Below are 17,369 nucleotides of genomic sequence, written 5' to 3' on the forward strand. Positions count from 1 at the left end.
TCAAAATGTCATGATGAAAGCATCTTCTATTAGGGATGAATCAAATGTATGTATTATTTTTTTAAACCTTGAGCTTATTTGAGAATGTTAATAGTCGTGAGAAACCTGTGATCAATATTTTGCAGAATCATTTAAAATAGATATTCCCATCAATGTTGAGAAGCTAGACAAAATCGTTTGTGTGTTTACTTTATGGGGACTACACAGTGAAATCAAATGAGTTTAAAATTTTTTTTCAGGAGGCTTCCTTCTGAAAACTGGTAAGCAGAAGAATTTAGGGGTTAATTATTATGCATTTATTTTGGAAAGTCAGACACAGTTTTAAACATTCATTTTATTTGCAGGAATCGCGCATGGGAATCACAGAATGGTAACACTGCATTCTATTCTACACTAGTAAGTTGTTTTTAAGAAATAGGTTGCTGAAATTGTAAGCCTTTTAAAGAATGTAGGTTGTGGAAATGTATATTAATTTGAGCTATAGAATGTTAAGAAATAATATTCTTAAGGTTACATGCAAATAGGCACTAAGTAAGAGAAGGTTTCTGAAAACATAGCAATAATAATTAGAGATTTGAATGTCAGAAATTCAGAAAATGGACCAGCAACTTAAAAAGCATATATATCTATAACAAATGTGTATTTTCATGGTCATTCTAAAGACAGTAGGTAAGGAGTAAGGACTAAACTGTTCAGGTGAGTGCTTCAAACAGGCACAATATCTTTGCGACAGAGAAGTTTTCACCTCTCTGTTTTTGTTTTCCCTTAATTTTCAAAATGGGGAACAGCTGCTTCAGTGGCAAAATGCATTGTAAAATGCAAGAACTGTCAAAGAATGCCATCACTCTATGGCATTCAATTTGAATCTTGATGTACCTATCTGAAGCAGGTTAATGCCAATAAATCGTGGCAATGACAAATTCTGAAATCCAGAGGTTTGCCTCTGCTTTTGTAGTATAGTATTTTCCCTGAAGGCAGCAGGCAATCCAAATGCAAGCATGCTTCACCCAGAAAGCACAGTGTCTGCAGATTTTTGGGTTTCATTATAATAACCTGAAAGTGAGATCACAGGAAATGTATTAGTGAATAATGGGTCATCAATTGAAATTGATTAGCTAGCATAAAATCACCCCTATACATAAATCTTTCTAAGGAACAATCACCTTTAGCTTGAAAAATACACATGTTTATCCTTTCAGAAGACAATGAAATATTTAAAGTATTCTGTTTGCTAGACAAATGATTCCTTCAAGTCCCTAATAAGCCTGCCTTAAGCTTTCTGAAAAATATAGCTGAAAAAAAATATATAGCTGATATTTTACCTTCTTTAGTAATCTTTCCTGCAACAGAAACCAAATTCCTTTTCAGCTTGGAGTCGAGTAGGAAGCTAAGAAAAAAAAGACAAAAAAAGATACAGAGCTAGCATTTCTCCATTTTAAGGCCAAACAAAGGAACATGATAAAGTCATGGTTGCCTTTCACAGGAAAATAGCTTTATAGAGGCAACTGGGAAAACAGTCCTCTATCTTAAAAGGAAAGAACTGTAAAACTCAACTACAGCAAAGTCCTTGAGTTCAAGTTGTATTTTATTTGGAGGGAGAATAGCCTAAGGGCTAGGAATTTGTATTCTTCTCCTCTTACCCCAAATATTGTTCTAAAAAATATGCCATGGTTGCATAGTCCTTCAGATGTTGTAGAAGGATCTTTGTTTGACAGCTATATTTTCATAAACTCAGAGGCCTAGGTAGTATCCCATGATTCTGCTACAGCCCAGTGAGTCTACTGAGTCTGTTCCCTGGAGACTCATTAGATGTGCAGCTCACTGGTGGGCCACAGGATGATCCAGAAATGCAAACACTCGATCAGTTCTTAAGGGTAAATGACTTTGGTGATTCCTTATGATTTATTTAAAACATAGGAGAGCTTAAAGGGTTATTGAGATTTGGTCAACTAAAATTGGTTCATTGTGAGAAATGACCATGGGCTCTAATTCTGGAGTGTACCAAGGACTCCAGCAGCCACATGACCCTGGGTAACAATGAACATTTCCGACATCACATATGTAGATAGTTAGAAGACACGCTTTATTTCTGAAGAAAAATTGGTGGTCAGGATGTTATCATTATTGTCTTGAACTAGTTTTTCAATTGCTGCTCTCTTTGCTTAGCGTTATTTTTAGCAATTCATTTTCAGTTAACTCTACATGTGAAGTGACGCATATTTACAGGAATGATGTTTTGGGTTTACATTTTTTCCTACAGCTAGACTTTAAGGACTGTATACATTGTGGTTCAAATAGACTTACCATATTACTATTGCTAAAAAAGATGTATCCATGATTCCTCTAAGATTTATTTGGTCTGTACATGTTGAATTCAGCCATACTTTGGCCTTGGTGCCTTTTTCCTTTGAGTTCCTTCTTTGCTTTTTTCTAAATAGTTAATTCTTTTAAATTACTGTTCATACAGTAATTTGCACACAAACGCTTATGTAACCTATTTTGTTCATATTTGTTGAGACGTTTCAAAGCATAGTCAGGATAGAAGGCTCATATTCTTTCTCAACAAAGAAGTTATTTTTTTTTTGCATTTTACAGAAATTAACATAAATACAACCTACCTTATTGCGGAAGGGTGTGTTATATAACATATTTTCATTGCGGGCACTCTCGTTACCTAGAAATATAAACTCTGTTACTATTTCTTCAGCTGTTCACATATTTAATGATTCATTTATTCGGTACTTTAAAAAAATAATATATGCTATGAGTAGCATATATTGGGTAAGGAGAAGCTACTGAAGAGATAAAAAGGGAATATTGAAAAGGCACCCTTGGCAAGGATGCTATTAATTTCTCCTGCCCAGATAGTTGACTACAGGACACAGAGAGGAGTTGCTTCAGCTCAGAAACAATCCAACACCTTTGAATAACAACCCTCACTAAATGATGCCTTCTTCTTTTTTGTTTTTCTCCATTGACCACGATCAGTCAATCACAAGGTATGCCATCTTATGAAAACTTGTTCCTACTACTCCCCATTGGCCACCGCTCCTCCTGCCTTTACCACAGGCTTTCCAGTTTCCACCCGTCAGCCACGTGGCTCAGTTCTATTGCTCTTCTCCATTCCCACAGTCACTGTTCTGGTTCAGAATGTAGACAATTGCTTCTAGATTAGTCAGAGCTCCCCAGCTGGCCTCTGGCTCTTCTTGATCTTGCCAACCTTCTGCATACATTCCTACTTACCACACTGACGTGAATCACCCTTTGAAGTGTTACTCCAATTCCATTTACTCTGTCAATAACTCCCGCTTATCAAGCATCAGCTCCCATTTGCACATATTATCATCTGCCTTTATAGAAACTCCCCATGGCAGATTTCTTACATGGGGAAACTGAGGCCTAAAGAGCCTAAGTGATTTCCCAAAGGCCATAACGGTAAGTTGTGAAGGGCCAGGTCAATCAGAGTTCAAAGCACATGCTTCTTGTATTGTCTAACAATGCCTCTACATTGCTCTTCTAGAATCACCTCAAATTTATTTTGGATGTCAAGTGGTTTTGTATATACATATAAAATCTATGTGAGTTTTTGCACTGGCCTGCCTAATTATTTTAGGTTTACATTAACACTGAAACTGATTTACCACGTGCTTTGTTGTAGTCTGAAATTCTTCAGTAAATGCCAAAAACTTACCATTTGGATGGTGCACAATGGTGAGTTTATCTAGAAGACAGAAAAAGCACATTCTACTGAGTTTTGCTCAATATTTATCTTAAACTTTCTTCTTTCTATTGTTTGACAACTTCTTGTCTTTGAGATAACTATGAAATCTCACAGTTTGATTAAACAAATACTGATCTCCAACTACAAAGTGTGAAACCCCGTCTCTGACTACGTTTGTCTATTTTCCTTTTGATGTCTGGTATTATGATTTTAGGTATGTTAGACACTTAATAAAAGTGTTGCTACTATGCTTTGATAGTTTTTTTGCCTGAGCTACTCCACTCTTTTTTCAGATTAACAATATTCAGTATATATAGTACAAATTACTTTTTTTGATGACTTTTGACAAATCTATACACCCATGTACCCATCACCCGGTTAGGATAGAGAACATTTCATCTCTACAGAAAATCCTCTTGTGCCTCCAACATCAATCCTCATCCCACCATTATCTCTAGTGACCCTGATCTGATTTCTATTGATATAGATTAGTTTTATCTATAATTTCAGATTAATGGAATCTTATACAATGTATTCCTTTGTGTTTCATTATCTTTCATTTAGCATAGCATCTGTGAGATTCATTCATGATGTTGTGTGTAATACTAGGTATTTCTTTCTATTGTTGAGTAATATTCCACTGTATGAATATACTAGAGTATAATTATGTCTTCTTCCCTCAGACATTAGGATTGTTTATGATTTAGCTATTATAAACTGCTATAAATTTTGTGAATAAGTCTGGATACACATAATGTTTTCATTTTTTTTTTTTTTTGGAAAAATACCTAAGAGTGGCCTGTCTAGGCCATAAGGTAGGTGCACATTTAACTGTTCCAAAGTCATCACACCACATTCTACTTCCATTAACAATGTATGAAATGCATATCCAGTTTTTCCATGTCTTAATCACTTTATTGTAACAATATCTAAAAATTCCAGCCATCATACTTGTTATGTATTGATATTTAGTTTAATTTGCATTTTCCTAACTAATGGTGTTGAGCATATTTTCACATGTTTACTGGCCATTTGCTTTTGTAAACTAGGATCTAGATGCTACAGGTGCTCATTGGTGCTGGGCTGTCATTGCTTCTAGGCCTTTTCAGCAGATAGGGCTAAAGAAATGTATATGTTCATATATACAACTATATTTCTATACCTATTTGTAATATATCTATTCGTAACCAGGAGTTATTTTTACCTCCAATTCCAATTTAGAAGCATAGAATTCATTCCAACTTTCTTTTTTTCTTTAGTAGTTACCCCTTTCTTTGATAATAGGAAATCTGATTCTTACTATCCATAGTACATTTATTTACTCAGTCTTAGATTATACAACTGGCAGTTTTGAAATTGCTACCCTATACTCCTATAGAGAAATAAGCCTACTTACTAGAGTACAGAATACATTTTTATGTATTGATTTTTTTCTTTTATTTTTATCCTTGGAATATACTATTTTCTATATTTATGTTAGTTTTTCTTCTGTCTCCTTTCAGTGTGGATGTTTTTTATTTGGAATATGTGTAGGTTCATTTTCTTCTGCTCTTATTCCATTTTGCCCCCTTTCCAGACTCATTTTTATTGAATATGTAAAATATTAACAAAGTTCTGAAAGTACGTTCTGAAAGATATGTTCAGAGAAGTGTAATTCTTTTTAGTTTTGTAAGTGTTGTTTTTTAATTAATTTGTTCCTTTTGCCTAAGTTGTTAAATGTATTGGCATTTAAAAAGTTAATTAGGGGCGCCTGGGTGGCTTGGTCGGTTAAGCTTCCGACTTTGGCTCAGGTCATGATCTCACGGTCTGTGAGTTCGAGCCCGCGTCGGGCTCTGTGCTGACCGCTCAGAGCATGGAGCCTGTTTCAGATTCTGTGTCTCCCTCTCTCTCTGCCCCTCCCCCCTTCATGCTCTGTCTCTCTCTGTCTCAAAAATAAATAAACGTTAAAAAAAAATTAAAAAAATAAAAAGTTAATTATATTTCATTAGTATCTTTTTAATGTCTGTAGGATCTGTTGTGATAGCCTCATTTTACTTTCCCAATATGGTTACTCTCGCTTTCCCTTTTTTCCAGTTCATTTTTGTCAGTTTTATCAATTTTAGTTATGTTTTCAAATAACTAATTTTTGGTTTTATTAATTTTTTTCTATCGTTCAACTCCTTCATTTTTTATTGATTTTTGATCTGAGCTTTACAGTTTTTCCTCTTACCTCTGCTTTCCACTTTCCAGTTTCCTGAAGTGGAAACCCATGTCACTGATCTTCAGCCTTTCTTCTTTTCTACTGTTATATTTATAGCCATAAATTTACCTCTAAGTACTATTTTAGCTACATTCCACACATTTTGATATGTTGTATTTTCATAATTCATTCAGGTTGAAATATTTTCTTGTGATTTCTTATTTGACCTATGGGTTATTTTGAAATGTACTTAATTCCTAACTATTTTGAGAGGTATTTTTAATTTCTTAAATTCTAATTTCTTTTTGTTGTAGTAAGAGAATATAAGATTTCAAAAGACTGAAATTGTTCAGAGAACATACTCTGAAGGTTTCAAATGTTTTGAAACTTATTGAAACTTTTAAAATAGCCCAACATATGTTCTATTTTGGTATACCTTCCATCTACACCTTAAACAAACATGTACTCTAATTTTTTTCCACGTCATGTCCTGTAAATGTCAATAGATTCCCTATTTATTCACTCCTTAACAACATTTTTTTTTATTAATTTAACTATGTTTATAAGAGTTGCTTCGAAGTCTTTGTTTGTTAAGATCAACAATAGGACCATTTCAGTTTTTATTGAGAGGTTTCTTTTTCTATGAATAACATTTTCTTCATCTTTGTATGTCTTCCACTTTTTTTTTTTTAAGGAAAAGTATTTTTAGGAAACACTGAATACTGGAAATTATAGACAATCAGCTGTATATTCTGGATTCTGTAATATTCCTTTAATAAGTGAGAAGTATAAGTTCTTATTTTAGCAGGCAGTTTGATTATTGGCATGAACTTGTATGGGCCTGGTTTTATGCTGTTTTCAGTGTTGTCCTATAGACAGCCCAAGGTGTTTTCTAAAGCCTGCAGTGGGCCTGAGCCTACAAACTACCTTCCATGTGTATCTTGTAGGGGTTTGGTTTTAGGTTTGTTAGTGCAGGTCTAGAGGAGATCTCACTCTAAGTCATGGTCTTTAACCATTATATCTCTTGGATGTCATAGCAGGATACCAGGTGTTTTTAACAAAGTTGTCAGGGAGATTTTTCCACTCTGGCAGGGCAAAATCTCCAACATCCCCAGTCTGGCTTTTCCCTGGTTCTGCTCAAACTCTAGTGTCTCTGTTCTGCTTTCAGTGTCCAGAAGCTGTTATCTTGTATGCATGAGTGGTCTTGCTCATCTCTTGGCCGCAGACTTGTGGAGTCCCTCACTCCCTCTGAAGCTACTTCTCTACAGAGTTACCTCCTCTTCAGTGACCCACACAGACATTCCAGAAGCTTTGGTTGCCCTGGATTCTGCTCATGTCTCCTCATTTCAACAGGATTGCCTTGCTTTGTACGACCGCGTAAATTTTGTCACTAGAATTACAGTCTTAGACTGCTAACTGCCTACTCCCTGAAATCAACTGCCTCATATTTTTGCCTAGCATTAGTGCTGTGTACGGTGGGAGGGTCTGTCTGGTACTACTTATCCCATTTTGGTTAGAAGGGGAACTAGCTGATTCCTAATTAAGACACCAGTGTTTAAAAGCATTGACTTTGGATTAAAAAAGAATTAGGCTGTAGTTTCTAATCTGTGCATTTTGGGGCTTTTTAGTCTTTCTTTCTTTCTTTCTTTCTTTCTTTCTTTCTTTCTTTCTTTCTTTCTTCAGAGAGGGCACAAGTGAGTGAGAGGCAGAGAGAGAGAGAATCCTAGGAGGGAGAGAGGGAATGAGAGAGAGAGAGAGAGAGAGAGAGAGAGAGAGAGAGAGAAAGTGGGGCTTGTGTTCTCCCAAAGCATTGCTAGTGCTCACCTGATGTAGGACTCGAACTCATGAACTGTGAGATCATGACCTGATTTGAAGTCAGATGCTTAATGACTGAGCCACCCAGGCACCCTGGGCTTCTTAGTTTCTTACAGTCTCAGTTTCCCTATTTATAAATTGGTAATAATGTCTACCTCAAAGGGTTATTATAAGAAATTAAAAAGGTAATACTCAATGTATGGTAGATAGTCAAATATTAGCTGCTGCTACTACTACTTAATATTCCTTAGTCAAAGTATGTATACATATTTTTTACTATATAATTTTTTATATTGTTAAAATTTTAACCTTTTCCACATTACAACAGAGATCTGTAGATCTCAGTTATCTGTAAATTAGCCCTGTGTTTATAAGCTTAATTATTTTAGAACGTGTATTTCTGTTTTTAGAAACCATTTATAAGATAGCTTAAAGAATTTTCTAGGAAAGAGTAGAAAACAATTTAATAATATGAAAATATTTTTTTTCTGGTAAGTTTCAACATGAAGCACTAGCTAAAATCTACGCAATCTTATTGAAAATGGAAAAGATGGAAATTTCAAGATTTGCTAGTGGTTGTTAGTTTTTAATTATCTGTGCAGGGGTAAGGACTTGGGGAAGGAGTGGTCTGCTAGTGACAACATAATTTATTTTCAATTTTGGAATGTGATATTTATCTTTGGAGAAGATTTACCATCTTAATAATGTTTGGTTTGTGTTAGCATTAAAACGAGTGTTTTTTCCCCTCCAGTGAGAGTGACTGTAAATTATTAGCAAGGGGAATCTGCATTGCCAAGAAGCATGCTAGCTGCAGGGGAAAGCAACCTGAGATTTACAATTTAAAATGATCCACATGTGCACAATTGTGTGAACTGACTATATTGAGAATGTTCAACCTTATTAAAAAAGTATGACTCTTTAATAATTCAGTAATCTGTATAATGGTGTGTGTGTGTGTGTGTGTGTGTGTGTGTGTGTATGTAAACTGGAATGGAATTATTTGCAATTTTCATAGAAATCAAAGGAAAGAACGTAGCATTTATGGAAGGTTCATTCTGGGTCAATGAATGTGAAAAATGTTCTACATGTTAACTTACACAACCCCTTCCAGATATATCTATAATCACTCCTGTTTTGCAGACAGGAACCTGAGTACCAGGCATTAAAACGCTCTCCAGTCCTGCAGCTGGGAAGTGATGGTGTGCAGATTTGACTTCAGGCCTGGTTGACTCTACTCTATCATTTTTGAATAACAGACAAAGCTTACTTACCAGAGACATTTTCTTCTTCTGGCCTTTTCCCAATGATGCAATCTCGTAGCTGGCGTAGTTTTTCCTTGATGAGGGAATGACCAGAAAATAGAAGTGAAGAGTCACAAGTTTGTCATAGATGAAGATGAAAAACATCAACTACCGTTACCAGAACCATCATGACTATGTTGCACTAATTTGGTACTCACAGCATCCCGATCAGCCATCTTGGATACTTTAAATGCGTTATGTTACTTAATTTTCACAACTTCATGAAGTATATATGCCATCATCTCAGTTTACATAAATAGAAGCTGAGATTCGGAGAGGTTAAGTAACTTTTCCAAATCACAGAGTTGTTAAGTGGTAGAGTCAGCCCCGGGACCCAAAGCCCAATTCTTATGGGAGCCGCTTTCCCAATCTAACACCAGAGGGCGCTACATTGGCTATGCTGTGTGCAAAAGCAAATGACACAATGGTGATTTGCTACTGCCTGAGCCCATCTCTAGCCTCTGTGGGGGCAGAACCTTTCTTACATATTTCTCTTAAGGACCAGGCACTTGGAAGCAAATGAGACATAACTGGATTCCCCTTCTTAGCTCGTCTGTGATCTTCCCTTGCTTTCCAAAACATTCTAGGTTGAACATTTATTATCATTTTATCTAAAATGTAAAACAACATTAAAAAAAATCTTTTAGAAGAGAATCTAAGAATAGCCCTTTCTCCTAAGGGTTTCCTTTGAAACCTAGAAACCATGCTTCCTAAAAAGAGAATTATTTTCATTGCCTTAAAGATCTTCTTCTATGAGTGGAGTAAATATTCTTCTTTAGGCATTCACTGGTTATAACAGGAGTGAGGAGAGTAAAAGGCAGTTTTAACCTTCTCACCCAGCTCACCTTCAACTCCAGGGGTTCTACATGGGTCTTAATTATTCTAGAAACTCTTCTATTATTAACTCTATGGTTGTGCCACTTTTCCTCTTATTTTCTTAGGATAATACCTCTATCAATAATAATGACATAACATTACAGTTACCCCTGACAGATTTATGTTCAGCGTACAAATGAATGTTTTTGCAAGCTACAGGAGTAATATTTAAAAGTGTGTGAAGGGGCACCTGGGTGGCTCAGTCGGTTGAGCATCTGACTTCAGTTCAGGTCGTGATCTCGAGGTTTGTGATTTCAAGCCCCAATGGGCTTGCTGCTGTCAGCGCAGAGCCCGCTTTGGATCCCTACCCCCGCTTGCACTCTCCCAAAAATAAATAATTTTTTTTTAAAGAAAAGTGTGTGAAAATGAGTGTGTACGTATTTTGGGAAAATGAGGAGAACACCTATTTTTCTGTTATTCCGACTGTTGTCCAGCCCCTTATGTTAAGGACTAAGAAAACATAGGGAAAAAAACTCCTTGCAATTGGTCTTGGCAATAGTTTTTTGGATATGACACCCCAAAACACAAGCAAAAGAAGCAAAATTAGGCAAGTAGGACTACATCAACCTGAAAAGTGTCTACACAGCAAAAGAAATGGTCAAGAAAATGAAAAGGCTACCTACAGAATGGGAGAAAATATTTGCAAATCATAGATCTGATAAGGGGTTAATATCCAAAATACATTAAGAATTCAAATAACTCAATAGTGAGGCGCCTGTGTGACTCAGGCTGTTAAGTGTCTGACTTCGGCTCAGGTCATGGTCTTAACGGTTCATGGGTTTGAGCCCCGTGTGGCGGGCTCTGTGCTGATAGCTTGGAGGCAAGAGCCCGCTTTGGATTCTGTGCCTCCTGTCTCTGTCCCTCCCCTGCTCCTTCTCTGTCTCTGTCTCTCAAAAATAAAAAAAAAATGTTAAAAATTAACAAAAAAATACCCCCCCCGCCCCAAATAACTTAGTAGCAAAAATCAAATAATCTAGTTAACAAATGTTCAGAGAAAAAAAATGAGCAGAGGGACTAAATAAAGCATTTTTCAAAAATGACATACAAATGGTCAACAGGTATATGAGAAGGTGCTCAATATCACTAATCAATAGGAAAATGCAAATGAAAACCACATTGAGGTATCATCACCTGACACCTGTTAGAATGGTTATCATCAAAAAGACAAGCGATAACAAGTGTTGGCAGGATGTGGAGAAAAGGGAAACCTTGTTTGTTGTTGGTGGGAATGTAAATTGGTGCAGCCACTATGGAAAACAGTATGTAGGTTTCTTAAAAAATTAAAAATAGAGCTACATATGATCCAGTAATTCTGCTCTTCGGTGTATATCTGAAGAAAATGAAAATAGGATATTGAAGACATAACTGCACCCTCATATTCACTGCAGGATTATTCGCAGTAGCCAAGATACAGAAACAACCTAAGCTTCTGTCAATGGATGAATGGACAAAGAGGATGTGATTACATACATAAGCCATGAAAAAGAAGGAAATTCTGCAATTTGCAACATGAATAGACCCTGAGGGCATTATGCTAGGTAAAAAAAGTCAGAGAGAGAAAGAAAAACATGGTATGATACTGTTTATATGCAGAAGCTAAAAAAGCTGCACTCAGTGAGTAAAGTGGTGGTTACCAGTGACCCGGAAGTGGAGGGAAAGAGGTTGATTAAAGGGTAGATACTTCCAGTTGTAAGATAAATACGTTCTGGCGATTCAATGCACAACACAGTGATTATACTAAACAATACTGTATTATGTACTTGAAGTTGATAACAGGGTAGATATTCAATGTTCTCACCCAAAAGAAGAAATGATAATTTTTTGATATGATGGAGATGTTAGGTAACACTCCGGTGGTAATCATTTTGCAATATGTAAGTGTGTGAAATTGATAAGGCGGTACACCTTAAGTTTATCCAATGATATCTCATTAAAGCTGGAAACATAAAAAAAAGAAAAAGACTGATTTACTAAACAGTATTCAGTCAAAGTTACTGAACTTTTGGCTTGTATGGAAAGCAGGCTGAGTGCCTGTTCCTTAGCTTTACAGGTTAAATTTTGTTTTGTTTTGCGTAAACAGTAACTATATTCATTATCCCATTCTCCCTATATATTGGATAAGTCAGATCAGTCTAAAAGTAGTTAACAGACCGCCTTAACTTCTTTCTAAAAGAATATTAAATATAAACACACACACAAATTAAAAACAACCAAGCCTTTCATAAAACAACTAGTGAGATAATTTTCAAGAAGGTATTTCAGTTGGATTCCTCTAAATTGTAAGCTTTATTATGATCTGAGGAGGGTGAAGTACAATGGGCTTATTTTCAGCAGAACTTGCAAGCTAACAAGGCTAGGAGAGTGGGTGTGTAGGTTGGCACTAAGGCACATTTTATCTGTTTCAGGCTAAGAGAGCTGTTTGATGGCGATGGCATTGGCCCAGACTGAGAAGCAGCACTGTCATTCTGATCATGAACTAAGATCAGTTGCAGAACTGCACAATCAGCATGTTTTCGCATCTGTTTGGCGAAACAGGCCCAGGTGCAGCCACCACCCACACAACCAGAGCTGCCCTTCGAGATTGGTGGCTTCTGAGAAGTGATCTCAGATGAGCTGGGAAAGTCCCTTGCCTAAACTACCTTCTGCCTAGATGCCACATTTGTTTGGAGTTTCATCATTGGGATTCATTTTGCTGTTCTTTAAAAATGTTTTCCTACGCATTGTTTTTCAACAAAAATGATCCCTTGGGAAAAGTAGCATATTAAGCTATTAATGATTATTTGTACTTCGGCCTAACCTAGCTAATTAAATGTGTTTTATCAAACAGTTCCTGAGAACTGGTTTCTATGGCACTGGGGTTTTCTGTGATGAGAAGGAAAAACTGTTGGACTATTTAGGGAGTAGGAAAGCCTGTGGGATAAAACAGAATACAGTCCTCATACCCCTCACCGAGGAATGTCATGGGATGTATATGGTATATTTTGTTTTCAGTCTCATCTCAGAACCACCTACTCTAAAACCCTCTCAAGATATACATTCTATTTATAGAAGACAAGCTTATCTGAAGTTAATATGCTTGGCAGCATATCTCTATAAATCCTGACTTTATATGGGCTTCACCCCCCCCCCCCAAAGGTTAAGGGGAAGAGGAGAGAAAACTTGTTATATTTTGTTGAGGAATATTGCCTGACATGATTTAAATCATTTTCTTCTACCCTTTAAGTCTGGTCCACATAACACACTCTTCAGAATGTTGAGCACGTGTTAATGTAAAGATGCTTCACCTTAATATCAGCAACGAGATTCATAAAATATTCACTATACTAAGAACAGCCTAATAAGGTGATTAGGTGTTAGCTCTGATATAGTGGGTCCCAGCATTGAGTTCACCAATGGTTTGTAAACATGAAATCTGGATGTTTGCAGCCATTTAATTGGTAGTTTGAAAACATTTTTTTTTGTGGGTAGTTAAAATCAAACAAATAGTTACCTGTGTTTCTTGTAAAAAGACTATGCATTTACAGACAGGCGCTGCCAGTGAGGTGAATGTTCCAGAAAGGATTGGGGTCATTATTACCTGCTGAATCATTTCCAGTTCAGTCTTTCCCATCTGCCAATGCTTAAATTTCTCTAGGGCTTCATCCACAGATAGTTTCCCATTCTTGACTTTCTCTTGAAGAAGGATGAGCTCTTCCTGCCCAGCCGCAAGGCAGTTCACAGTGGAAAAGGCCTGACTCTCCAGCCGAGCTCTGTCTACAATATGAGGGGAAGATGTTTTAACAAGAAGACTATATATGTCAATTGGGGGGGAAAACACTCTAAAAACAAATCAGTTGAGTTTCTTATTCCTGCCAGTCTACAAGCAGTCACTGAATAAATCAGTACAAAATTTTTAATGCATTTCGAAGGATTGTTGTGTCTGTCACCTAGGGTTATGGTAAAAAGAATGTGTGTCATCACTAGGAAACAGAAAAAGGGACGGGTAGAGAAAGAACAGTAGCAAAGTTCTGCATTTTACTAGCTGTGGGCAGTACCAATTTCACTTTCTTTTTGTGAGGATTATTTTTTTAAGGTTATTTATTTATTTTGAGAAACAGAGAGAGTGGGGGAGGGGAAGACAGAGAAAGGGAGGGAAAGAGAGAATCCCAATCACGCTCTGTGCTGTCAGCACAGAGCCTTACATGGGGCTTGAACTCACAAACAGTGAGATCATGACCTGAGCTGGAATCAGGAGTCAGATGCTTAACTGACTGAGCTGCCCAGACACCCTAGTGAGGATTATTTTTAATAATGTGCACAAAGTTCTTAGCATAGTGCCTGTCAAATGGTAAACTAAATAAATATTAGCATTATTATCAATAGTAAATATTTGTGGAATAAATGTGGAATAAACATAATCTCTAGCTTTTGGAAAAGAGATCTCAACCAACATCCAAGTGTTATAAAGTTTTAGGAGCATTTGCAACTTTATTCCTGAAAGATTTAAAATAGGCAATTGCCGCTCATTTTGTAATGAACTGCTTTCTTTCCAAAAGAGTTTATTTTGCTCAGAACAATCAGAACACTGGGTGGTCCAACTTTCCATGTGTGGCTGCTAATACCACACCATACATCAGCCTGAGCCACAGACCATGGGTGAAGTCAGTGCTTTATTTGTCCCACATGATGTTTAAAGACATAAGAGAAGCTACATGCCTTTAAGGATGCTATGTGCTCTCCAGACTATCCCAATCCTTATCCCTCTTTATGGTCACTGGATGGCATCACACTTGTGTTATCTGCATGTCTGCAGAACTTAGTTGAGCTTGTACCTTCTTATTTATACATTTCTAATAAGTCCGACCTATTTCTTGTATTGTCTCAAGAAGGACCGGGTAACTCCTTAGCAGTCTATGTCTCATGCACTATCAAATCGAAATATGTTCACAGAGTCTAGGAGAGAATAGACAATCTAGCTGTGTACTGGTGAACTGTCCCTGAAGAATCACTCATTCCCCGGAGCCCATCTTCAAGAAAGAAATAGGTTAACTAGACTGTCACTAGACCAGATAGACAAGGACTTAGAAATGGAAGGGCATTCAAATCCTATAGTACTAAGGATTTGGTGATAGTGTTTGGATTGGTTAGTCTGGAAAACAGACTTTTCAAGTACTTGAGAGCAGGTTTTAAGTATTTCAAGGGGACTTGAACCTTGGGGTTGTCCTGGAATGACCTTTAGTAGCATCCTCAGTTTTGAGAAGGATTCTAGCAGGAAATCTTGAAATGGGGACACAGAGACGGTTCCTTTCTGAAAAGATTCGCATACACATAAAACTGCTCCACGGCCAATCATTTTGATTCCTACGGGGGCTTTCTTGGCTGTCTTTTCTTTCAGAAGTCCTCTTCCCCCAGAACTAACAAGATGTCAACAGATTCTACACTCTAACTCTTTTCCTTCAGGGATGACGGAGCATGAAATCCCAGGAGAATTGGAGAAGCACAAGTCAGCCAGAGGGCTCACTGGTTCAGTAGCCAAAAGCACAGATAACAATTGAGATCTTGCTTCTCATACCATTTGCTTTTGATAGGCCTCTGCAATCCACTCCAATTCATAAGGTACAGTTTGCAAACGAATTCTATGTGCCATTCCTGCCAGAGTACGGAGGTTTAGAGCCATCATTTAATAGCTAAGACATTTAACTAGCACCTCACTTCTGTCATCCCTTTGACTAAGTGTGAATGCATTTTTATCTCAAGTAACCCATGCAGCTGGATTTTCTCTTTTGTTGAAGTTATCTCAAGGAAAGTCTTCCTGGAAAACTGTACCAGCTTGTTTTGCTATATGTGCAGGTATAGCTAAATTCAAAAACTACTGAATAGTCTTAACAATATTCATTTTCAGGGGCATTTCAGGGTGGCTCAGTTGGTTAAGCGTCCGACTTGCGCTCAGGTCATGATCTCGCGGTTTGTGTGTTCGAGCCCCACATCGGTCTCTGTGCTGAAAGCTTGGAGCCTGGAGCCTGCTTCAGATTCTGTGTCTCCCTCTCTCTCTGCCCCTCCCCTACTTGTGCTCTGTCTCTATCAAAAATAAATAAAAAATAAACAACAACAACAAACAATATTCATTTCAATTACCTTCACCTTTCAAATTTTCACTACTAAAAAATAAGTAAGATGACTTTTGGGGGGGCAGAGTTCAGTTTTGTGTGGTTGTGCAGAGAGAACAAAAGAATGAAAGTTAAGAGTATCAGTTCTAGACAGATGAAGTTCTGGAAGTGAGCTGTTTATAATTAGACCAAGTTTACATACTTCAGCTTTTACTTACTACCCTCCCCCTTCCCCCCCCGCACCTCCCCCCCCCCCGCCATTAGCTATGACAAGTTGCAAAACAAAATGATTTAGGCACTTAAATCATCTTTCTTCCCAAGGGCAGACTAGTTAAACCAAAACGTGCAACCTGTAATTTTTAGTAGGGTGTGCAAAATTGCTTTAATGCACTTAGATCACTGTTTTATGGGAGATGGAAGGTTTTTGCTTTCCTCCTCCATTTTATATTTATTATTAGTTTATCTTCAGAAAAGTTAGTATGAGGTTAATGTAATTTTTGTTGAAACGTGTTTGCCAGATTGCTAACTGTACATATTGCAGACTTTTGGTCTCTTAGTGTAAAAACTTCAAGATAAACTACAGTTTCTAGAGTTTTAGTTCCTCTTGGATCAGTTTCTCTTTACAGGATTTTCTATTTAATCAAATATCACTCATATAAACATCAAATAACACTGTTCTGGTGAGTGTATGAATCTTCAGATTAGGTAAGACAGTAAATTGAGCTTTTCATTAACATTATTTCTATTACTGAGTGACTGGCTAGAAGAACATTTTTTTACTGAAAATTTGAAAGGAAACAACTTGATTGCCCAACAACAAAGAATTTAAAGTATGAAATATTTACTTAACAAATACTAAGTAATCATTAAAATAATAACAATAATTAAAAAGATCATGTGGCAATATAGAAAGTGCTTATCCTATCACAGTAAGTACAAAAGCAGGATATTAATTTGTATATACAGTAAAATGTTAATGATATAAATGTTTTTCATAAGATAAAGCATGGAAGGAAATTATCTTAAGATGACACAAGTTGTTCTATTGTGATGGTATCAGAGATTACTTTTTTCTGGAATTTCTGTGATTCTTAACTTCCAGCTTTCTGCGATGATACATGATATGGTTTTTGCAGTAAGAAACTCTCTCCCATTCTGCTAATAGGCTTTCCCACGGAATACATACCATTCCAAGCCATGGTAGATACACTATACCAATGCCATACCATACTGTACCATCTTGCCATATTATTTTGTGAGTAATTGGAAAGAATCTGTCGGTAATGAAACTGAGACACCCAGCGACCAAGATTTAAATCTGAAGTTATTTTTTGTTCTACAGCTAGGGGACTGGCAAGTAAATTAACTCTGGGGCACATGGGTAAATTAGG

The 17,369-nt window shown here is 36.8% G+C and overlaps 1 protein-coding gene across 1 annotated transcript in view; it reads right to left on the reverse strand.

The window, feature by feature from the left end:
• Positions 1-316: 316 nt before the first annotated feature.
• BANK1 (B cell scaffold protein with ankyrin repeats 1) overlaps positions 317-17,369 on the reverse strand; it is a 309,171-nt gene continuing 292,118 nt past the window's right edge. The window contains exons 12-17 of the mRNA XM_053217099.1: positions 13,470-13,645; positions 8,987-9,050; positions 3,692-3,721; positions 2,619-2,674; positions 1,323-1,340; positions 317-1,053 (exon numbers count right to left, since the gene is read on the reverse strand). Of these exons, the coding sequence (XP_053073074.1) occupies positions 877-1,053; positions 1,323-1,340; positions 2,619-2,674; positions 3,692-3,721; positions 8,987-9,050; positions 13,470-13,645 (521 nt within the window). The 3' untranslated portion in view covers positions 317-876. The remainder of the gene's footprint in view (positions 1,054-1,322; positions 1,341-2,618; positions 2,675-3,691; positions 3,722-8,986; positions 9,051-13,469; positions 13,646-17,369) is intronic.

The sequence above is a fragment of the Acinonyx jubatus genome, chromosome B1, assembly GCF_027475565.1.
Source record: "Acinonyx jubatus isolate Ajub_Pintada_27869175 chromosome B1, VMU_Ajub_asm_v1.0, whole genome shotgun sequence".
Taxonomy (NCBI): Eukaryota; Metazoa; Chordata; class Mammalia; order Carnivora; family Felidae; genus Acinonyx; species Acinonyx jubatus.